General features: G+C 59.3%; 2 protein-coding genes across 6 annotated transcripts; both read left to right on the top strand.

Annotated features, from left to right (window-relative positions):
• Positions 1-4,922: 4,922 nt before the first annotated feature.
• LOC116785059 lies at positions 4,923-11,984 on the top strand. Of its 2 annotated transcripts, XM_032684232.1 has the most exons (8): positions 4,923-5,517; positions 8,588-8,695; positions 10,046-10,200; positions 10,880-11,010; positions 11,129-11,320; positions 11,399-11,482; positions 11,598-11,716; positions 11,870-11,984. In XM_032684232.1, the coding sequence occupies exons 1-7, from the start codon at positions 5,090-5,092 to the stop codon at positions 11,673-11,675; spliced, it is 1,176 nt and encodes a 391-aa protein (XP_032540123.1). In that variant the 5' UTR covers positions 4,923-5,089; the 3' UTR covers positions 11,676-11,716; positions 11,870-11,984. The 2 variants fall into 2 exon arrangements, with proteins under 2 accessions (XP_032540123.1, XP_032540124.1); XM_032684233.1 differs by lacking the exon at positions 11,129-11,320.
• Positions 11,985-13,501: 1,517 nt separating this feature from the next.
• LOC116785058 (spectrin beta chain, non-erythrocytic 5-like) lies at positions 13,502-21,840 on the top strand. Of its 4 annotated transcripts, none has more exons than XM_032684229.1 (15): positions 13,502-13,583; positions 13,732-13,857; positions 13,933-14,063; positions 14,317-14,573; positions 14,744-14,867; positions 15,034-15,228; positions 15,517-15,672; positions 16,263-16,378; positions 16,699-16,876; positions 17,196-17,342; positions 17,549-17,938; positions 18,270-18,389; positions 19,487-21,028; positions 21,434-21,514; positions 21,754-21,840. In XM_032684229.1, exons 2-13 carry the CDS (start codon positions 13,776-13,778, stop codon positions 19,850-19,852), a joined length of 2,262 nt encoding a protein of 753 aa, XP_032540120.1. In that variant the 5' UTR covers positions 13,502-13,583; positions 13,732-13,775; the 3' UTR covers positions 19,853-21,028; positions 21,434-21,514; positions 21,754-21,840. The 4 variants fall into 4 exon arrangements, with proteins under 4 accessions (XP_032540120.1, XP_032540118.1, XP_032540121.1 ...); XM_032684227.1 differs by having other exon boundaries at positions 16,158-16,378; XM_032684228.1 differs by having other exon boundaries at positions 13,508-13,583; positions 13,729-13,857; positions 16,158-16,378.
• The last annotated feature ends 977 nt before the right edge of the window (positions 21,841-22,817 follow it).

Below are 22,817 nucleotides of genomic sequence, written 5' to 3'. Positions count from 1 at the left end.
CAGCCCAGAGCTGCCTGCTCATCCTGGGGTTTCCCCTTCTCCCACCAGCTGCTCATGTCCATCCCCCAGGCATGGAAGGGGGGCCAGGATCGCAGCCCATCCCCACCTGGCCCCACCAGCTGCCCTGGCAGCTGGGCTCTGGCCCCATCTCCCCCCTTGGCTATGCTTCACTCTGCGCTGGGCCCACAGCTGCAGGAATGTCATTCCCATCGGCACAAGGGGCCTTTGTGCAAGTGGAGACAGGGTGTGGGGGGCCCAGCCCAGCATCCCAAGCCAGGGCTGGGGAGAGCCACAGCTGAGGGCACGCGGGTGGGCAGCAGCTGACACCGGCATGGCCCCACAGCTCCCACCAGGCTCAGTGGCGTGTCCACTACTGCAAGGGCTGTCAGAGAGGAAAGCCCTCTCCCCATCCTCCTTGTCCCTCTGACACCAGCAGCATCCTGCAGCCACCACCAGTCCAGGAAGCAGCACCAACACCAGTACAGAGCTGGAATCACCTTAGCAAGCCTCGGCACCTGTGCCAAAGGATGCTATGGGCTCAGTCACCCTACGGGGGATTGGGAAGACTCGGGCATGGGGTAGGGGCCAGGAGTACCAGGCAGCAGCTGCTGGATTTGGTCTTTTCCAACAGCTGCTGTCTCAGCGCCAACAGCAGGGAACATGCATGGGCTGGGGCTTTCCAGGGCCTGGCCGCAGTGTGTTAAACAAACTATTTATAGCGCTCACGTCCCTCCTTGGCAGGAATGGCCTGCGTTCCTCCTGCGCGGGGGTTGGGTGCTTGGGTGCCACCAGTGTCCCCACCACCAGCACCCTCTGGGGTCCCTGCCAGAAGGGTAAAGTCTCCTCAAAGAAAAGACTCTGGCCACCTCTCATCTTGCTTCCTCACCATTTCTGTAAGCTCCCAGTGCTACGCCCAGAGCAAGATTTGCAGTGAATCTCGTACACCTTGTGAAGAGGTACCAGAGGGCTATGCCCTTCTTCCCAGAATTCCTGCTCTCTGCTAAATCCTTTGGAGCCTTAATCATGCAACAGCCTCTTTGAGCACGAGCAAGTGCCAATGGCTGCTCTGTCCCCTGTGCCTGCCTCTGAGACGGCACTAGGGTCTTGCCGTCCCATGGAGCAGAGATGCTGTTCTGGGAGCAGGCTGAGTGCTGGCAGGTTGCTCATGAGACAACGGCCAGGGACCCGGCCCACTCCCAAAGCCTGTTGCAGCTTTGCCTGTTGTCTGATGGGGCACAGGACTGCTCAGAAGACACTCCCTCCACCAACAGGCAGCACTAACCAAGAGGAGTTGTACCAGGAGGAAGCACAGCTGTGTCCAGCCCAAAGGCTGGCATGTCCCACACCCATGACCCTCCAGCTGTGCCTCCTATGAGGTGGTCTCCCAGTGGGTCATCCTGTCCCAGAGGAGACAGAGACATTGGCTGTCTGGGATCTGTCCAGAGGATGCGTGGGCTGTGAACTCACCCCTGCCCAGCAGCTTAGAAGGAAGCTTTGAATAAGCTGAATCTCCGGGGCTTTGGGATGGCAGGGAGAAGAGAGGACAGCTCTACACAGTCCTCCCACCACTCTGAGCACAGACCCCTATGTGGCTGCTTCCAGCCCTGCTCTCTCATTGCCAGTGCTGCTCCATCCACAGGCTTCCCAGAAACCCACACTGCCCTTATGCTGCCCAGGGACATCTCCTGCTCCTTGTTTGCTGATGTCCAGCTGCTAGCTGATCATCTGAGAGAAGTAAGTGCTATGGAGGAGTATACAGTCCCTGTTTGGACTCAGAAAGTGGATCTCAGCCTTCCCAGCAATTAACAGGGGATACTTGGTTGTGCCATTGGTTGGTAAAGAAATGGATGCCTCCAAGGAAGCAGCCTTGACAGGTACCCAGCAAAACAGAAGCCAACCACCTGGTGAATAATTTTGAGCCCTCCCCATGGAAAGGGATAAAGGATAGACAAGAAAAAGTGTTGAGAGACAGAGCAGTGACTGCAGGACCAGAAAGTCCTCTGGGGATCAGAGAAGTTACACAAGGCTCTAAGTGCCTTGGCCCAGGAAACGTACAGGCACAGGAATCTGCTGCCCTAAATGTTGTGTTTCGAAGTAGATACTGGTGTGATTTCATTTTCTTTTAAGGTTGTATTCTCTTCTCAGCTCTGTGCCTGAGGACATAAACCTGAGGAGCAGGTTTATGTCCCTTCAGCTCCCTGGGCTGTACTTTTGCCTAACTGTGAATGGAGGCTAAAGACCCTGACCTTCGAGACTCGGCAAGGTCTCTGCATTTTGGCAAGAGACAAAAATCTGCCTTTTACAAGTCCAAGAGCAATTAAGCCCTGCCCCACCTTTTGCCCAGTGCTGGAATGTTGCAAGCGTCTGGCTCTCAAAGCAGGGGGAGAGTCTCATGCGCTCCCTCCCTGGGAAGGAACAGGGTTCTGCAGAGGCCACACACTGGAGTCCCTTTGTTCCCAAGGGATTTGCCGTCCTATCCGTTGTGCATCTCTGCAACATTACACTCACATGCAACATAACACTCAGAGGCAATGCCCCCAGCAATGTGCTGCAACACCTCTGCTGCAACATCTCTGCACTTGGCCAGCACCTCCCTTTCCCCCGTGGAACTGCAGGACAGGAGTTCCCCAGCAGGGATGGTAGGATGGTCAGTTCCCCCAGCTCAGGCAGGGCTTTTCCTAGTAAGACGCTCCCAGGCGAATAAGATCTCCACTCTTCCCTATCACTGTGGTCACTAACACTGACCTGGGGTGCTGCACTTTTCATCCCAGTGGTCCCCAGCCTGCACAGAGAGTAAGACACTGCAAGGGTCCACTGCACAGGGACATATATTCCCACTGGAGTTGTACTGCTGGGGAAAACGAGGCACCAAGCGAAGCACTGACTTGCCCCAGATCAGCTGCGGCATAGTGAACCCACGAGTCTGAAGAGCAGGCCAAGCATTGCACCCACTGCCTCCCTGATCAAAGGGGAGAAGCTCCCTCCCAGGGAAACATAAACCCTGACACAGCTGCAGCAAAGCTTTGGCTCCTGCTTCCTTCGTCTGAGCTCTTCCCACTCCCCGAACCACCACCGGCATGGGGATGGCGGCAGCACATGGTAGAGCAGTGCGCCTGCTCCAGGGCCTTCTGACCATGGCAGACCAGGAGCCTGGGAGCCTCTAGGAGGCCAGTCCCAAGGGGCTGACGTCAGCCCTGGTCCTTGAAGCTCCGGGGCTGTTGGCGAGCTGTTTCTGGTTTCAGCACATGGTGTCCCTGTGAGGCACAGCCAGCCTGCTTCCTCATCCATGGCTGGCTCCCTGAGAGCAATCTGTGGGGCTGGGAAAGGTCACCCTGGCTGAACCAACCACCCTTGGATGGGACGCACTGGGCACAGGACAGCTTTATAGCAGGCGGGCAGGGAACAGAGCAGTAGCTTTCAGTCAGTCCCTTGTGTCTGTTCATTCTCCTAAATTCTTCTTGAGTGAGAGCCAAGAGCAGGGACTTGGCAAGGTTTTTGAAGGGAACAACAAGGGAAGGAAATGAAGACAGACAGCCACCAGGAACAAAACAAAGGTTAGGAGCAGGAGGGAAATGGAAGGGCACAGACGTGACCATGGACCCTTCCTGCCTCTACCCTCACCCTGGCTGCTTGCCGCAAGCTAACTCAGCTTGGGAACACAGCTGGAAAGCACGGGACACTGCTTACCATCCTGCTCTGGAGTCCCACATGGAGCCAGATCAATGCTCTCTCTCAGGAGAGTACCCATCTGCTCCTTGGGATGTTGTGCCTTAGGCCATCCCTTGCCCACTCTCTTGTTGGCCCGCCTGGCCTGTATTCCTGGCCCACATTCCCAGCCCTTGTGGGAGCAGGGTGGCAATTGCTTGCACTGTCAGGGAATGACAGGCAAGAGTATTTTGGACTCAGCTGCCTGCCCAAGGGCTTCAGCAAAGACCTGTGGTGAAATAGAATTCCATCCTGCTGGCCCACATTTCTGTGATGGGCAGATGTTGATCCTCCTTCGCCCCCCTTCTTTCCCCAGCGCTGCCACCCTGACAAATGGGGTCTTGGCTGCTAAGCAGTATCACTTACAGGGAGCATGTGTCTAGCCAGGGAGGAGGGGGCATTTAAATGGACAGCTGGGGTTTTTTTGTTGTTGCCCCTTGCTCTGGAGCTGTTCCTGCCATTTGGGCTGGTGGCAGGTCCACGTTGGGGTAGCTGAGCGGTCAGGCTCCTCTGGGACAAAGGCCTGAGCGGTGGAAGCAGGAAGGATCCCAAGGAGGGTAAGAGTTACCAGGGCAAGAGGTGGGCAGCAGTTCCCTCCAGCGCTTCGCCCTCGAGCCTGCCCCAAGCAGCGCTCCACTCTAAGGAGGGTGCAGACTCCCCAAGATCCCGCTCGGCTCAGAAGTTCCAAAACGTGAGGAGCTGCCGGGCACCCCCACTCCGCCAGGTTAGCTCAGGGGTCTGACGGTGCGCCCGCAGGCCCGGGGGGCAGCATGCCCGCCCCGCCGCTGGCCGCCCCGCTGCTGCGCGCCCTGCTCGCCCGCCTGCTGCCACTGGCCCGCCGGCGCCTGCTGCCGCCTCTCCGCCGCCTGGGGCGCCGGCTGCGCTCCCGGGAGAGCCGCCAGGCCCTGCCTCACCTGCCTGCTCTGCCTCCTCAACCTGCGCAGGAAGGCGGACGACTGAAACCTGCCGGGCACGAGCAGGGACGGGACGGGAAAGTACGGCATCGCCCGGGCAGGGCAGGACAGGGCGCGGCGCCTCCCCCGCCTCCCCGGCCCGCCGCGGGAGGAGGGACCGGGCAGGGGAGGGGACGCGCCCCGGTGGGGGCGGAGGGTCCGCCCCAGGCAGCCGAGGCGGGACGGCCGCCCGAGCCTCGCCGCTCCGGCCATGGGAGCTGGGCCGCCCCCCGCCCCGCTGCCCTCCGCCGCGGGGCTGCCCCGCTGCTAAGCGCCACCGCAGCCGCCCGCCCCGGCGAAGGAGCCGGCGCCGCCCGGGCGATCTCCATCACCCGCTCTCCCGGGCGGAGGGGGCCCCGCACTGCCGCTTAGCCCCACGGTGCCCGGGCCGGGGCTCCCACTGCCCGCAGGCGGCAGCGGGGAGGGCGAGGATGTCGAGCAGCACGGCGAGGAAGGTGCAACCCTTCACCATCAGCACCAGGCTCTCGCTGCCAAGTGTGCCGCCGACTTCCCCGGGGCCGCCTGCCCCGGCATCGCCCTCGCCTCCGCCCTGGGACGGCCACCGCGGCCTCCGCCGCAGCATCAACGAGCGCATCTCTCTCTACCTGGCCCACGCCCGGGCCGGCCCCGCCGCTCCCGCGGAGCAGCCCCGTAGCCCCGGCCCTGGCGAGGACGGGGGCACCGACGACGACCGGCTGAACCGCAACTCCCTAGCCCGCTCCATTAAGAAGATCACGCTGTCCAACGGTACGGGGAGGCTGGCGCGGGGAACGCGGGGAGACCCGGGGACCCTGCCCGGGTCGGCAGCGAGAGGAACCACAACAACAACAACAGCAGGACAGGGAAAGCTCAGTTCAAGGTAAGCGATCCCAGTACCTGTGCCCTGCTCTTTCCCCGTCTTCCCCGCGGTTTCCCATTCTTGGCTGCCAAAGGATGGGTACGTCCTGGAGAGTCTGCGGCCATCCGTGCTTCCTTGTCCCCATGTCGTCAAGGTAGCACTCGCTGCAGGGCTCTTGGGGTAGTTGTTTTTTCCTCCCACGTGCCCCCCATGCACTTCTCTGTACCATCAGGGCTGGAGGTCTTTGCGGGTGAGTGGAGATGAGCTTTTCCCAGGGCTCAGATGAGCCAGAAAAGCCCTGCCCCAGAGCCTGGCTACGGAGGGCTCAGCTCTTGGAATGCAGTTGTGTGTGGGGAGCTGGGAACTAGTTCTCCCGTTTACCAGAGGGGAAACGGAGGCTAGGAGAAGGGAAGTGACTCATGAAGGGCCACACAGCCAGGCAAATCTGGGACAAGGCAAGGAACAGGACCCAGGGCTCCCAGCACCCACTCCAGGTCTGAGTCCTAGCAGGCACAGAGGTACAAATCCATCAGTGCCAGAGCCCAGGAGACCCCCTGTGTGGCTGGGATGGAGCGGAAGACAGCTTGAAGACCTCAGCATTGCTGGCAAGAGCAAGCAGGAACTCCTTGGCTTTAACCCTGACCTGCAACAGCTGGTTTCCCGGCAGGATAGCACTAGGGAGAGCTACACAGCCCACTGCCAAAGCCCTCGTCTTCATTGCCAATAAAGGCCAGGCACAGCCTCGCAAGAGCTGCCGCTTCCTCCGGCACGCAAGCAGCTCCTCGCTGGGCGGCCAGAGTCTGCGCAGCCCAGGGGCATCGGCATGAGGGCTCCCCTCTTTCATATAAGGCAGGGGACATGTACTGGGTGCTGTAGGACTCCAGGAGGCTGCCAGGATCAGCGCCTCCTCCCTGTCCAGCATGGGTGTATGGAGCTGGAAGAGGGGGGCAGGCTACAAGATGGAGCTTTGGGAGGGAGAGAGGGAGCCACAGCTCAGGGGAAAACATGTGGGATGACAGCCAGAGGAGAGAAGGATGCTGTCTCCCACACAGGGCACAGTAGCGCTTTCCCACGTGTGCCCCCCAACCTGTGGCTCTGCCCTTCACTCCTGCCCTGTAGGAATAAGGAGCTCCTCCAGGATGAGCACAGTGCGAACCCAGGAGGGTCTGGCCCACTCTTCTTGCTTGTGGGACGTCACTGGCACCTACTCACAGCAAGCATATGTGCTGTGTTAATTTTACTTTTAGAAAGGAAAAGAAGCATTTGCAGAGGAGGCAGCTGAGGCTGCTGCACTCGTTTCACATGTGGCTTTGCTCATATTGTGAAGCCAGGGGTCCTGCTGGGGAGCATTTAGCACAGCACCTCACAGATGCTGAGGCAGGCACAGCTCCTTCTCCCAGCCTTCAGTTGCTGAGAGAGTTTGTTGTTTTGCTGGATCGAGGACCCAGCTCCAGCCAGAGGGACCAAGGAGGGGGGGCGGTCCCGGTGGAGCAGCTCTGCAGGAAGGATGAAGTCATCCTTTTGCTGGCAGCCCTGTTTTCCTGCGGCTGATGGATTCGTGAGACAGGGACTTTAAATAAAGCTCCTGTGTCACCTGCAGAGTTGTCTCCCACAGCTGAGCCGTAGTGGCTGGTGTGGGACGCTACTGCCTAGAGGAGGGGCTTCCTAGGGTCTTATGCTGCACAAGCACTTCACTTTTAGCTCCTGTCATTCCCTAAATGTGCATCCAAACCTCTCAGCCCCGTGGTCAAGCAGGGGTGTGCCTTCCCCTTCTGGTACCCTCCTTCTGAGTTCTCAGTGTGCCTGCTGAGCCATGATTCAGCCTCATGCCCTGCCTGCTCTTCCTGCTTGGGATGGGATGATGTGGCGTGGTGCAATGGTCTGTCCTCTGCAGCCACCAGCTAGGCTTTGCAGGCCCCTGGAAAGGTCCAGTGGTGCTGTTCTCCAAGGGGTTATAGGGCTGTTGGGATGTTTGTGGGGCTCTGAGCCTTTCTGGTGGCAGCGGCTCTAATGTTGGGGGCTGCCATCCGTGTTGGGACTCTTCTGCAGTCCTGCAGAAATGGTAGGAAGCCACATTCTGTGCAAGCAGGGAGTTCTGATTTGCCTGGGTTGGTTCCCCTTCAGACAGTGTCTCCAGTTTGCAGTGGCCTGAGCAATGGTAGGCTGGCTCTAGCTCTGAGCCTGGCTGATCCAGCACCCCATTTGCTGCCATCTCAGAGGAGGGGGTGTTGGAGCAGCACACATTGCCCACCACCATGCTCGTGTTGCCCTGTGCATGCTTGGTAGGCTGTTAAGACAGAGACAGCAAGATGGCCCCAGGGAGAGAGTGGAAGGAGATTCCTAAGTTGGCCTGCTATACCCAACAGCCCAAGAAAAGATCCATCTATAGAGGATGAGACTTAATGCCCTTGGGCATGATCCAAAAATCCCACACACCTCTCCTGCTGGGGCTGGGTTCCATTAAGGATAAGGTAATTTGGAGTTCATCCTGGACCTCCTCTCTTTGTCTGGCTGCAGTTCCTGGACTTCCTTCCTCCTGCCTCTCCTGCTTCCATCCTCACTCCTGTCCTGTGGGAGCCCTTCCCTGCAAGCCAGCTCCCCCCTTAACTCTTGTCTCCCAGCTAGGCTGAGGTCAGGGATTGGCAGCTGAGAGGATTCAGGTTCATGATGATGGAGTTAATGTCCTCCTGTGCCCTTGTGCCTCTGTCCTGGAGGAGGCCAGGGGAGTCTCACTCTGACCATCCTTAGATGACCAGGGACCAGTGGTGCTGACTAAATGGTTTCTGCTGGCTTTGGAGTCAATTCAAGGGGGACAGTGGGAGCTAAAGCAGAGAAGATGCTGGATGAAGCAAGCTTAGGAGCTCTTGCCACTTGCTGAACCTGTAGCAGGAGCTGTGGATGCCATTCTGAGGAGCCTGGCCTAGATGCCTAAGAAGGGGTGGGCAAGAGCCCAGCCAAGTAGTGTCTGGGTACTGCCAGCAGCCTCCTCTGGCCCAGGACAGGGGGAGGTGGGTGCGTGGTCCTCTGTCCCCTGTGGCTGCTGGGATTGTTGAGCACTACCAGGCTCACAGCTGTGCCTTCCTGCCTCTAGGTCTTTCTCAGGAAGGATGTGGATGCAGAGGACGAGCAGCAGGAGCCTGGGAATCTTCAGGCCAGTGTTTTCCGCTCTCCAGTGGACAGATGTTCTCCCTATTATGTGGTATGTCCCTCTGCCCTCACTGTTTAGGGGGTCCTGATGTACAGCTTGGAGCTGAGCAATGATGCTGGTTGCTGGTGGTGTGCCCAGGTGTGGATGGAGCCTCACCTCTTTGAGTGAGTGAGGGGACAACCTGGGCATTATGGGGCAAGGGGTCAGCCCCCTGGCCAGCATTCACAGGTTTTATTGCTTCCGAGGGAGCCAGATTATGGGCTCCTCCAGCCCTGGACAAGTCAAGAAACTAAAGATCCCAGAGTCGCAGAAGGGCCTGAGAATCTGTGTTGCTATTTTAAAAAAAAAAAAAGACAGGGATTTCTGTAGTTCTTGTGGTTAGGCAGAGCAGGCTTTGAAAAGTGACTCTCATGCTGTCAGCAGGGCAGCACATGCCAGAGTGCTTAGAGAGCCTGAAACAGTTGCCTGAACCCCACTGCTCCACAGGCTCCTGGGAGATTGCACCCTGATGGGCTTGGAGGCAGGTGGGACACTGTGGGGCAGCTCACACCCGGTCCTCTCAGGGTGGGAGGGCTGTCCCAGGCTGACCCCAGGGGCAATTTCTGCCTGGTGAGAGGAGGCAGCAAGCACTGCACCTTTTGGTTCCTCCTGAAGATGCTCAGTTTCCTGTTTGCCACAGTTAGTGTGCAGTTAGATCCCCATCTCTGGGCAGAAGGGTGGGAAGTGAGTGTGCGGGTGATGGTGCTGCCCCCTGGGCTGTGTGCAGCTGGGGCTGAGCTTGGATGAGGGCCAGCACTTTCACTGGCTGACCTTTGATGTCACCCCTGGCAGAGCTGGAACCCTGACAGAGGGTTTCATCAGTGTCAACTGCCCACAAGGACAAGTCCCATGGGAGACATTGTGCTCTCCGCCCCCTCCAACCACTCACTGCGGATGGGGATCTTGGGTGCCCCAAAGGAGTGGTGAGTCTTACCAGGGACCTGCCCCATGGCCTCCCCATCCCATCCCGGGCAGCATCCCCCAGGGTGACACCAAATGGAAGCTTCAGACATGAATGCTCCTTGCAGAGATGTGCAGCCTCAGGCTGGAGAGGCAGCAAGCACTACATCCACCTCCAGTGTTGGTGTGGGGACCAGCCTAAGTGCTGGATTGACCCAGGGCTGAGGAACAGCCCAGCAACTCCTGCTGGGGTTCCAAAAGCTACCAGTGTGGCCTTGGTAGAGGGGAACAGTACCTCGCTTTGCTGGGGGAGAACCCTAAATATGTTGTTAAAGGAATGGGATCAAGGACAAGGCATGCTTAAGTACTTTATTTCCAAAATGCTCCTGGGACGTGATGGGGAGGGCTTCCTGGGGCATCACACTGATACCCCCCATGCCCCACCACCTCTGCTCTCCCCAGCTGCCAGGATCCCCAGTGTCGTCACCCCAGAAAGAGAGTCCTAAGGGCAAGGAATCCGCTGCAGCACCAAGATGCAGTGGGCGAAGCACAGTGGAGCAGCCCTCCTTCTCGACCCAAGTCCTCTGGTAGCCCAGTTCAACCGGGAGATGCTTCAGGTGAGGCCAGCCTGGGCCCTCGCCCAAGGGGCTGCATGGGAAGTGGGATGGAGGGGCCACCGGCAGCCTTTCATGTGAGCTGTGGGGTGGGGTGCTCAGCAGGGAGGGTTGAACTCCCGGCCCCGAGCGAAGCCATGGTTGTGGCATGAGATCATGTTTGGCTGCCTCTCCCTGGCTGTCAGCCCCAGGGAGAGGGGGTCAGCCCACACCAGGGCCCTGCTTCCTCTCCATGTGCACATGCTCCTCCCAACCCCCATCCTCCTCCTCTCAGATCATGTCCCTCCCCAGCAGCGTGGGAACCAAGATAGTGGGGCGGGCTGCTTCCATGCCATGGTGGGAAGAGTGCATGGAGGTTTGCAGTCGGGAGCAAGGTGCAGGGAAAAGAGATGCTTTGTGCAGGGATATTCTGCACAGACTGGCCTGCTCGAAGGGGGCCCAGCTTCTCCTGCTGGGCTGATGCAGATGCTGGAAAGAAGTGAGATGCTGCTTACCTTCAGACCTCCATTGCTGTGGATGCTGTCCTGAGCACCTTTGCTGGCCTGTTGATTCTCAGAGCAAACAGGTTGTTAGCTGAAAGGGTGCACTCCTGTCTCTGTCACAGTTAGGGAGGGTTTGGGCTTGGGTACCTAAAGGCATGTCCTTGAGGCTCTGGTGCCATGTGGCTCTTCCTACATTGCAGGCAGAGGGCTGGGTGCGAGGCAAGTTGCGGGACCTAAAGGATGGCTGCGACCTCCAGGACTGGAGGACGTGGCTCAGACCTTGCAGCGGGACATGAAGGATTTTGAGAACAGTCTGATAAAGCTCAACCAGGTGAGGCCAGGCTGTGGCATGGCTCCCACTCCCCACAGCACCTGTGTCCCTGTTGCATCCTCTGCAGTGGAGGGTCCCTGGGAACCCCTGATGCTGAGCGGGTCCGTTGGCCCCACAGATGGGCGAGCAGCTGATGTGGCAGGCAAGCCCCAGTGCTGAGGCAGTGCGGAGGCAGCTGCTGGCCCTGCAGGGTCAGTGGCAGCTCCTGAAGCAGACAGCTGCCAGCCAGAGCAAAGCCCTGGGTGGGCTACGGAGTCTGCAGGACTTCAACAGGAAAGCTGAGCGGCTGGAGGCATGGATCAAGCACAAGGTGGGAGGGGTGGGAAGCATGGTCTGGGAAGGGGACAGTCTGGCTGTCCTCCACCTTCTCACACCTTCCCCTGGCCAGGAGGAGAAGCCATCTCTGGCAGCCCTCCTACAGGAAAGCCCAGACAAGATCCAGCTCACCCGCCGCATCCTTGACTTGAAGCAGGTGAGAGGCTGCTGGCAAGCTGCCAGCATGTGAGGGACCCTGAAGCTCATAAGGCTGGGGCATAGTACAGGTCCTTGAGGAGGGATGCTGATGTCTTTCTCTCTCCTTGGGCCAGGAGGAGCAGCAGTTCCAGAGTCTGCACAAGGAGGTGAACAGCCTGGCCCAGAAGCTGGAGAAAGCAAGGCAAAAGTGAGAGCAGGAACATCTCAGCCCGCGCAAGCACCTCAACAAAACGTGAGCAGAGGACACATAGGCTTAGCAGGACCAGCCAAGCACCAGGAGCCGACAGGCTGGGAAGCAGGATTCCCCAAACCTGCTGGCCCAGCTCTGCACAGCTCCCCAGATAGGCACGGACTGCCCTTCACCTTTCCTCTTCCACCTGCGCAGGTGGCTGCGGCTGCAGGGGACTCTGAAGGAGCACCACGAGGCTCTGCAGCTGGCCCTGGAGGTGTCCGCCTTCTTCCAGCAAGCGGATATCCTGCTCGGGGCCATTCATGCAAAGGTACCCACACTGGAGCCAGGTGCACCCTGCTGTGCAGGACTGTTGTGTGGCCTGAAGGAAACTTGATGGGCAGCACCTTGCCCTTGTCCCCTGTGTGGGGGCTGCTGCGGTCCCAGCACTCTCAGCCTGAGGCTTGGAAAGGGAGCCGGGGGATGGGGCCTGATATAAGAAGGGAGCCAGAGTGGCAAGTGCGGCTTTGCACTGTTCCTTTCTGCTGGAGCTGAGAGCAGGGCCCCATCCTCCTTCCACTACTGACTGCAGCCTATTCTTACAGCAGAGCAGCATCTTGCAGCACAGGGAAGTCAGTGGAGGGTGTGCCATGCCAGGATCGGGATGTCAGGGACATAGCCAGCCAGGTGATGGTAAGTGCAAGGCTCTGCTTCATCCTGTGAGCCCTGGGAGCATCCAACAGAGGGGGGATGTGTGCCTTTCCAGGTCAGCTCTGCCACCAGCAGGGCTGGGGACACTGTGGACACCCCACAGCTGTGTGGGTGGCTGAGGTTGTGTGACAAATGGGGGAGCCTCCACAGGGACAGCAGAGGACTGAGCTTGGCACTCACTGCCTCTCCTGCGTCCACAGGACCGGCGGTAGTTTCATCCCTAATGAGCCCTGCCTCCATCACTTCCCAGCTGCTCTCTCTTCTCCAGATGCTGGATGTGACCGTGTCCCAGCTCCTAAACCTGCAGCCCAGCCTGGCAGCCCAGGTCACCTCGAAGCACCAAGATGTCAAGGAGAGCTGGGCACAGCTCCAGCAGGCACTGAGGTAGAGCACATCCAGGCAGGAACCCCGTGACTGCAACCCCAACCCCCCCAGCACTGGAGCCAGAGGCTGGGAAAGACCTGGATTAGCCCTGGCAGGCTGTCTCTGGGGCACCAGCTCCACTTAAGGTGTCTATTCATCCTCTGCTCCACTGGTCCTCCCTTGCCTCCTTTCCCAGGTCAGAGAAGGCTCCGGCGCTGGCAAACATTTCCGCAGGGAGCAAAGCTGTGGCTCTGAATGTTGAGCCCCGAGGAGATAATAGCAGCCATGGGACTGTGGGAAAGGAAGCAGGAGCCAAATGGACAAGAGGACTCGGGAGCATGGTAAGCATTGTCTTCCTCCAGACATCTCCTGCGCCTCCACTTCAAGAAGACAAGGAAGCCTGTGGGAAAGGGATTCAGGTGTTGGGAAAAGGCCAAGCTGAACATGCCTGGATCTGGTGCCACTGCTTATGGGAGGTGATAAGTGCTAGGCCCAGGGCAAAGCGGTGCATGCTTTGGGCTGGACAAGAAGAAATGTGAGCCTTTGTGTCACAGGTGGCAACAGACGTGCTGGGGAAGATGGCAGAGCACAAGAGAGGGGAGGAGAGCAGCCCTTGCTCCCCAGTGGGACAGCCCCCTCATGGAGGGGACAACAAAAGGTACCAGCTTGTGGAAGTGGCTGTGGAAGTGGCATGGAGTCAGAGGGAACAGGGATGGGGTCCCCTGTGCAAGGGGGGACCTTGCAGTCCTGACTGTCCCTCTCCTCTCTCTGCAGGAGGAGGAGAGAGGCAGAGACTGAGTGGGGAAGGCAGCAGCTGGAGGTCCAAGTGCAGGATGTCTGCCAGGCAGTGAACGCAGTAATGTCTCCCCAAGAATTCCCTTTGCTCCCTCTGCATCCCCCTCCCCTATCAGGGGAAACAGTGTTGAGGGAGGACCTCACTTCCCTGACGCCTTCCTATCCCTGGTCTGGGTACTAACCCAGCATGTCTCCCTGCTCCTCAGCAGACTCTGTCCCTGTACAATGAGAGTGTGGGTCCTGGAGTCTCCCCATGTCCTGTGGACAGTGTGAAGGCAGCACGGATACAGCAGAAGCCCCTGGACCACAGCTCCAGTGTCAGGGCTGTGCTCCTGGTGAGCCCACCCCGGTGTAAGGTGGGGTGGTGACACCAGGTGGGGCCCATCCTAACTGCTCTCCCTGCCTCCCAGGAGGGGCCAATGCCAGGGAGGCCCCCAGGGAGCCCAAAGGTGAAGGCCATGCTACGAGAACTGGGGGAGTTGTGGGAGGACCTGCAGAGGAAGCACCAGGAGAATGGTGTTGTGCTGCGAGAATCGATAAGGTACATGGAGACAGGGCTGGAGTGGGCATGGGGTGTGCTCCAATTGCAGCAGCTTGCTTGGGATCAGCATGTGAGGCCGGTGCCCATGGGGACCAGAGTTGCAGCTCCGGCGGGCCTTGCAGCCTGCACGCTGCTCCAGTTGTGCTGCCCAAGCTGCCAGTGCCCCAGGTACCCGCAGCGGGATGCCAGCATGGCTCCTGCCTCCCCTGGGTGGCTCAGAGCCAGGCTGATGGGCTCCCTGCTCTCCCTGAAGGCACTGAGGCTGGTGGGGGAGCTGGACCAGGCTGAGCGGTGGCTGCAAGCTGTGTCAGGGTCGCTCTCAGAGCCAGCCGCCATGAGAAGCCCGGCGGAGCTGCGCCAGGACCTGGAAGAGATGGGCCAGCTGGAGAAGCAGCTCCTGACGTGTGGCCTCAAGCTGCAGGCACTGCGGGAGGAAGCAGCAGGCGAGTCGCCCACTGAGCACGAGGGGGCAAGGAAGATGCAGAGGAAAGTGGAGATGGTGGAGGAGAAGTGAGTCATGGGGGAAGGTACCTCTTCCCCTGTCCCTAGGTTAGGTGGGAAGGAGGCTGCTCACCTTGAGGAGGTGCAAGGAGGCACCTGATGAGGTGTGAGGAGGAGGATGCTCTCCCTGATGAGGTGCAAAGGCCACCAGCACCTCTGATGGGCACCTCTCCCCACAGGTTGGCACATGTGCAGGCAGCCCTGCGGCGCCGGGCAGCAGATCTGCGGGACTCCCTGGTGCTGTCTGAGTTTCTGCAGGACCTACAAGAGGAGGAGGCACAGAACCAGCAGGGACCTGCAGCGGTGAGCAGCACAGCCAGGCATCCCTTAGGATCACACAGCACCTGGGACTGGACCAAGGGTTGGTCTGTGGCTGGCAAGGGGACCCTATTGGGTGCTCCCCTCCAGCCCAGCTGCCTGGGGTGTCACTCCCCATCTCTCTTATGCCTGGTGTTTCTGCTGGCTTCAGCCAGGGAGCAGGTGTTGCAGCTTGCAGGGGTCTTTCCCCCTACTGTCAGCCCAGGCTGAGCAGCCTCCGAGCAGTGAGGACATGAGCAGCCCCTTGGGAGAGTTGCAGGAGGCTGTGGAGATGCTGAATGATGCAGCGAAGGAGCGGGAGCGAGTCATGGAGGTGGCAGCGGAGATGGAGAGCCTGGAGCATCTGGTAGGGAGTGGAGGTGGGGGGTCTGGGGGATACAACTGGGGGGTCCACCTGGAGCTGGACATGCCAGCCAATTGGGACAGGGCATGCACCTCAGCTGTTCCGAGTGGGATGCATGGGAACTGCTCCGTGTGAGGCTGGTATCCCTGTCTCTCCCATGGCTGGCACCTTCTGCAGGTGCATGGCAGGGTGCCCCCAGGCTGGGGTGGACCAGGGCTGTGGGGCAGCTAGTGACACAGTGAGTCCCATGGCATGGCTAATCTCCCTCTGTGTCTCCTCCCGCTCATCCAGGTGGCAGAGGTATCTCCGCAGCTGGAGGCCCTTCGATGCAGAGCCAAGGTGTTGGCTCAAGACATTGCTCGAGCAGAGAGCGGCTTCACCACGGTGAAGAGCGAGAAGGACCTCCAGGGGCTGCAGGGCTTGCTGAGCCGCCAGCAGGAGATGGAGGTGAGTCAGGGGAGCGCTGTGGCAGGGTGGTGTCCTGGCTGACTGGGGCTGTCCCAGTGAGGCACTGGCCCCTGGGGGCCCAGGTGTCGTAAGCCTTGGCACACTGTGGCAGGCCAGGCTGGAATTTTCCAGTGGAGCCAAGCCCTGCCCTGCTCCATTCCCCTCTGCTAGCGAGGGCCTGGCAAGGGGAGAGAGCTTGCATCAGCTGCTATGTACCAGCCCCCAGCTGCCAGCACCTTGCTCATCTTCCCACTGGTGGGGAAGCAATTCTTGAAAGCAGGGCAGGGAAGCCAGGCAGTTCTGTGCTCTACCTGTTCTCCCCACGGAGGGTAGCTCTTCCCAATCTCTGCAGCCTGTGCACCAACATCCTTCCCTCTGTCCCTACATCCTCCCCTCTGTCCCTGCATCCCATAATGCAGGGGAGTCCAGCCTGGGTGCTAAGGAGTTGGATGCATCCTGAACCTTTTCTGCCTTGTGATCCTCAGCATGCAGTGTCAGAGACTCTGCAGGGACAGTTGGAGGAGCTGGAGAGGGCAGCTGCCCGCTTGCAAGAGTTGTGCCCCACTCAGCAGTGCCCCACCAGCCGGCAGGTGCAGGAGACGCTGTGGGCGTGGGCAGGGCTGCGAGAGCTGCTGTGGGAGACCCGGACCCGAGTGCAACAGGCCAGCCGGCTGTGGCACTTCTTCAAGGATTATTTAGCCATGATGTAAGTGGCAGTGAGCCATTGGGGTTGCTTCTGTGGTGGTTGAGGAGGAGCTGGTGAGAGCATGGCATTGCTGGAGCATGGGCTGCTGGCAGTGCTGGAGCTGTGGCCAGGCATGACTGTGGGGAGCACAGAATGAAGGTCTGCACTGGGCCTGCCTGCTGTGGGGCAGCCCTACAGCATCTTGCCCTGCCCCAACAGCCTTGCCACTACCCCAGCAAGCTGCTTTCACCCATTTCTGAGCATGGGAATGGCTTCTCTGGGGCCTGTAGGGCTGAGGAGGGGCTGGGTTGTTCCTCAATCTGTCTTTCATGTGCCCACAGCTCCTGGACAGAGGACACACGGGCTCAGATCTTCTCTGAAAGCCCAAGCAGCCCCAGCCTCCCAAAAACTCCATGTGAAGAACTGGAGAGGAGGATCGAAGAGAAACTCAAGGAGTTTGAGGCACTGGCAGCATCAGGGCAGCAGCTGGTGTCTGAGGAGCACTACCTGAGTGCAACAGTAAGGACAGGGGAAATAGGGTCAGGGCAAACTCTCAGCGTACCCTCTAAATCCTCTGGAGATAGTCCCTGAAGGAAAGAACAAGGTATGGGTGCAAAGCCCCAGCAAGTGGGATGGGGCCAGCTAAGCATCCCTGGGCCTGCTCAGGGCAGGAAGGAGTTTCATCAGCAGTGGATGCTGAGACCTGAGCTGATGTAACTGTGACTGTATCCCACTTCTCAAACCCTCTTAAACTGCTCTATAGTGAAATATCCTGGTAGGGCCAGTGTCTCTGCGCCAGGGGTCCTTGCAGGCTGCCCAGCATCTCTTCTCCCCTCAGATAAAGGAGCGCTTGGAGGAGCTGCAGAGCATGCTGGGCTGGGTGCTGGTGCGCTGGCGAGCACAGAGGCACCAGCAGGACCTGGAGAGCAAGCAGGAGGACAGGAGGGACCCAGAGAGCCCCTCAAGCACATCCCTTACCAGCCAAGTGAGTACCCAGACATGTCGAGACTCTCAGGGAGCATGAGCAGTCTCGAGGCTGAGGGTAGCAGAGGCACGGGATGGAATGGGTGGTGCAGAAGTAGAGGAGGGATGTGTGCCAATACCTCTGAGAGTCCCTGAGGTTCAGGCAGGGCAAAGGCTGTCATGAGAAAGTGCCTTCCTTCACATTCCTTCTCTTGCCTTGCTCCCCAGGAGCAGCACATCTCATGTGCACTGTCCCATCTGGAAAGCGTCCACAGCCCAGTGGAGTTCATGCCCTGCTCCCTCCTTGAGCCTGTGCAAAGTTCAGAACCATGGCTGCCAGGGGAAACAGCCATCTCCACACTGGCATCACCCCTCTCAGAAGCCCCATCAAGAGTGGAGCAGAGCTGGGGAACACCCAACAGCAAAACACCTCATGGTGCAGGACCCCCCAAGGAGCCTGTCACCTGGGATCCTGCTGAGACCTCCACACTGCTGCTGCCACCACGGGGCCCTGGGGGGACGGTCAACCTCATCCTCAGCGTTGGCAAGAAGGGTGAGAAGAAGAAGGCACAGCCACTGGCCGGCGGCGAGCGGCCAGGGGAGGAGGCACTGCGGACGGTATGTGCAGGACGGTAGGCGGCTTTGGCAGAACCATGGGTGAGCACCCAGCTCTGCCACACAGCCAGGGCAGCTCTCCAGGGCTGTGCCCCCATGCGGACTGGGAGGCTGTGAGGGCTGTGGTGTAGTCCCCATACTTCAGGCTATTTCTAAGCGAGCTATTGGGGCTGTGTCAGTCTCAGGAGAAGGGCCTTTGACCATGCCAATGCTGAGTGATGCCTGAGGGCTGAGGACCAGCTTGTGCCACCCACTTTGCCTGTGCTCTCCTGCTGCAGCTCCTTGCCCTCACTGCCCTCAACTCTCTATGTCTCTCTCTCTCCCCCCTGCTCAGCTCCCCGCCACTAAACCCTCAGGCTGTAAAACCTTTTGGAAGCGTTGCCAGGGGCTTTTAGGAAACACTTGGGGTAGTTTAAAGCGAAAGAGAAAGCCACCTCACCAGCCAATGGAAGAGGTAATGTTCCAGGGAAGGCTGCATGCTGGGGAGAGTGGCTGCATGGCATGAACCTGTCTACTACCAACCCTCCTGGCCATGCCACTGTGCCCTGTTGGCAGTGGTCCCTCAGGAGAAGGAAAACTCTCACAGTGCTGTGGGCTCCAGACTGTGGGTGCTGGGGCATGTGAGAAGGGGGTTCAGACAGGGCTGGCTGCAGTTTGGCCTCCTGTGTAAGTGGTTTTGGTGGCTGTGGAAGGCACGGCATGCTGGTGGACAGTGGGAGAGCCTCCCGGCTCCATTGCTATGGGGCAGCAGCAGTTCCTTGTGCAGACGACTGAAGAGGGGGCAAGGGTGGATGGGGCTGTGTGACATGCACCTTTTGCCGGGGGCAGGTTTCACTCCAGCTTGCATGGCTTGCAGTGCTGGAGCTGGGAGCCTGGTGATTTGTTCAGGCTTGCATTGGTTTGTTTGCTCCAGAGCCTGTGCAAGGGTCTGTGTGTGAGAAACCCCAAGGGCAACCAGGCTGGGTAGCCTGAGAAAGAGGCATTGAGGCAGGGCTGCCAGGCTGCCAGGAGGGTTTTGATAATGGGCACCTTCTAGCCTAAGGGGTATGAGGGGACACTGCTCCAGCTCCTGCAGACTCTTGCAGCTGTAGAAACACAGGAGAGGGGCTGTGGGGAAGGGAGGAAAGAGTCTGCACTCATCCCTTGCCCTTGCATTTGCTGCTCTGCTGCCTGGGGCATGCAAGGGTGGCAGGGATGGGCAGCAGTGACTGCTGTCTCAGTAGCCACCCAAAAATGATGGCTTGGAGGTCAGCAGTGCCAGGGAAAAGCCATATGGCACAGTCAGCTCCAACTGTACCATGTCTGAGGGACTCCATAACAGGCAGAGCTTCCCCTGCTTGCCTCTACCCTGCCGGCACCAAGGTGGGAACAGCCCTCAGGGGGTTGAGGTGAAGCTGCTCCCAGCTCTGCATGTGCTGCTGATGAGCATTTTCATCTGCCTGCCCCCCCAGCTCCTTGCTTTTCCAGGTGCAGCATGGAAAGGGAGCAGTTGGCACAGGATGGTAGAGGCTCCAGCAGTGGGGATCACCTCTCTCTCCTCTGTTTCCCCAGGTGCAGGTGGAGGCCAGGAAAACCTCCACCTCAAAGCAGCCACCCGCTGTCATCCACCGCCCTCCAGCATCCGGCAGTGGGATGCCAGCTGTCTCCCACACCATGCCTAAGGCTGGGGCTGGCTCCCTCTTCAACAGCCTGCAGCGGCGGGAGCAGGCAAGGGCAGAGCAGGCCCAGCTGCTGACGCTCCAGGGCATCATGGGCAAAAGCTCCCTGCGGCCCACACCCGAGGAGCACCATGGCCCCAGCAACACGTTGGCCTCAGAAATGTGGTCGGAGGAAGGGGGGGCTGGGGGCAGCTGCTGCTGGACCCCAGCTTGGAGAGCTGCTGCTCTATGTCAGGAACCCACTGGTGCAGGACATTGATGCCGAATGTGGGGCAGCCCCCCAGGAGCCCTGCCTCTCTGACCCGAAAACCACATGTCCCCACCTTTCCCTGGGCTCAGTTCTCAGCCTGGAGCTGCCTCGGGATGCAATGGTCCTGGGGTGCCACCAAAGGGCTACAGCATGGCAGCAGAAGGCAGAGGGGCAAGAGCAGAGGCAGACTGGGGGGATGAGGCCAAGGGAGCCCACAGGCACACATGGGGTTGGATGGCAGAAGGAGGTAGATATGGATGGGTGCAGTCCCCAGGGACCCAGCAAGAGTTTGGGGACATCCCCCAAGACTGAGCGAGGAACGTGGTTTGAGGAAGTGAGCTTCAACCCCAGCTACAGCCAGCACAGGGCATACCGTGCTGGGGAGGAGCACCAGATCCTGCAGCACTCTGGCAGCATTGGTAAAGACCTCCCGGACTTGAGGCCAAGCCAGCCATCCCACGTCGGCATGCAGCATGAGTGGGTCGGTCGAGAGGGGGATGAGCTGGCCACCCAGCTTGGCCAGGATGGCAGCCCCAGTGCCACTGGCAGGGCCAGGCATCGCAAAGCCACTCGGCTGGAGCTTGGATCATCCCTGTGAGAACCCCAGGCAGGGCAGGAGCCATCCCTGGCCCTGCTTCCACACCACAGCCAGCCAGCAGCAGCCAGCCCAGAAGGTCCTCGGCTTCCCCCACCGCCCCTACCCAGCCCTCTGTCTTTGAGTGGGCACTGGCCTCTTCACAGCCTCACAGCCCTGTGCTGGGCACTGAGGAAGTTTGCCACCCTGCCCATGGCCAGTTTGAGGAAGAGGAGGAGGAGCTGCAGGCCATCTGGGATGGGGCAGATGAGCAACGGACACAGAGCCCACCAGGAGGGCAGCTGTGCCAGCCAGCAGACAGGGAGCAGGACAGGCAGCTTGCCCAGCCCCAACACCACTGTTGGTGGGCCCCTCATCCTCTCATCAGCCACAACGTGCTAGTGGCCCAATTCACCCTTCCCACCACTGCCCGGCTGCTCCACAGCCGATCAGGAGAGAAGAGCCCCAAAGTGGTGCACAGTGGCAGTGGCAGTCCCAGTGGGCTCAGGGTTTCCCCCAACTTGGAGAAGCTGGTGTCTGCAGTCCCCTTGGATGGCTCCAGTGCCTGGGATCGGCGGAAGCATGGGCAAGAAGAAAGAGAGAGCAGCAATGTAGAGCCACAAGCTGGGGACTCTCCCTCAGAGTCAGGTAGGGGGGTTGGGGAACACCCTGGGCAGCAGCTGGGTTACCCACTCCAGCAAATGTGACCTGTGTTTGGGGACTCCCTGACTCCAGTGGCCCCTTTGCTCCAGCTGGTGGGGAAGAGCTAGGTGCTGAATTTGGGGTCTCTGCAGCACACACCCTACCGCCAGCCCTTAACCTTAGCAAGGCAGCACTTCACCCCAAAAGCTGACAAACAACCCAGCCTCTGCCCATGCCAGGAAATCGTTCCTGTCATCCCACTCCCACCTCAGCACTGCCCATCAGGAATGGGTCAGATAGACCCCATGTGCCTGGAGGCTGAGCTGGCACCATTGTCCTCAATGTAGCTTTGTTCACCCTCTGTCCCATTCCAGGTTCTTCCGGGTAAAATGGAGTTTCAGATGATGGAGGGGACACTGGAAAGGAAGCACGTATTGCAGACAGGAGGGAGAAAGGTACAGGCATGGCTGTGGGGCTTCTTTGGAACAGGGGTGCTGGGACATGGCAGGAAAATGTCCAGGTTTTGGGGCAGGAGTTAAGTCAGGGATGCTCTTGGAACTGCCACAGCAGTGCTCCTGGCCATGCTGGGAGGGCAGAGCCCCAGAGGGGCTGGGTTGCATTTTGAGTGGCAGGATACCACCTGTCTCCTCCCAAACCTGTTGGTATCACAGCTGTCCCTGTTTGTGTCCCACAGGCCAGCTGCCGAGCCTGGGGCCTCTTCCATGCTGTGCTGATGAGGCAGACACTGTGCTTCTACCAGGACCGCAGGGACAGCCTCAAGGTGCACTGGGGGAGATTTGGGCAACGTGGGAGGGAGCTGGCAGCAGCATGCCATTGTCCCCATGGCCAGGAAAGGCAGAGCCATCCAACCCCACTGTTGTTCTTTCTTTCCCTTATGCTGCAGAGCTCTGTGGTGGCCCTTCCCCTGAACCTCTCCGGAGCGATCTGCACCCCAGATGCTGAGTACACCAAGAAGACCAACTGCTTCAGGCTTCAGTGAGTCCCTGACCCATGGCAGTGGGGTCTTATAGCCACAACCCTCCTCAGTGTGTCCCTGCTGGGGCAGACACTTACCAATATCCCCAGCCAGGGCTAGCTCAGTCTAGTTGTTAGATGAGCATTTCCTTCTTTCTTTCACACCTACTTCTCTCCCAGTCTGGTGGGGGCTGTGGTATCTGCACCCCACATCTGTCTCATTGCTGACTTGTTGTCCCCTGTCTCTGAAGGCTGCAGGATGGCTCTGAGTACCTCCTGAGGGCCCCCTCCCAGCCCCTCATGAACGAATGGGTCTCAAAGCTGCAGCAAAACTCAGGTGAGCAACCCTTGCTGGCAGAGCAGAGGCCCAGCTCTATGTGGTTACCATGCTGGTGCAGCCCCTGCAGAGGGGGTCAGAAGAGAAGCAACAAAACGTTGTCTCTGATTTATGCATCCTCCTAACCTGCCTCAGGAATAGCAGTTCTCTGCTAGGCAGGATTTGGAGGCTTTGTTTTCATACCACATACACAGTTATAAATCAGGAATAGCTCGACTGACGTCAGTGGTGCCTCAGCAGCAAAAAACTGTGTCAGTAAAATTATAATTGCACCTTGGTCTTCCTCCATCTACTCTGTGGGGCCTGGAAATTCCTTGCTTGCCCTTCAGGCAAGGAGACCTGTAATACTGAAGTTTTCCTGCTGCTGTGCCCACACCTGAGAAGGTTCAAGCCCTGCCATGAAATCCAAGGCTCGGTGGCAGGACCTACAGGAGGAGGTTGGAGAA

The sequence above is a fragment of the Chiroxiphia lanceolata genome, chromosome 3, assembly GCF_009829145.1.
Source record: "Chiroxiphia lanceolata isolate bChiLan1 chromosome 3, bChiLan1.pri, whole genome shotgun sequence".
Lineage (NCBI taxonomy): Eukaryota > Metazoa > Chordata > Aves > Passeriformes > Pipridae > Chiroxiphia > Chiroxiphia lanceolata.
Note: the sequence above shows the minus strand (reverse complement) of the source record. Positions and strands in the feature narration are given on the sequence as shown.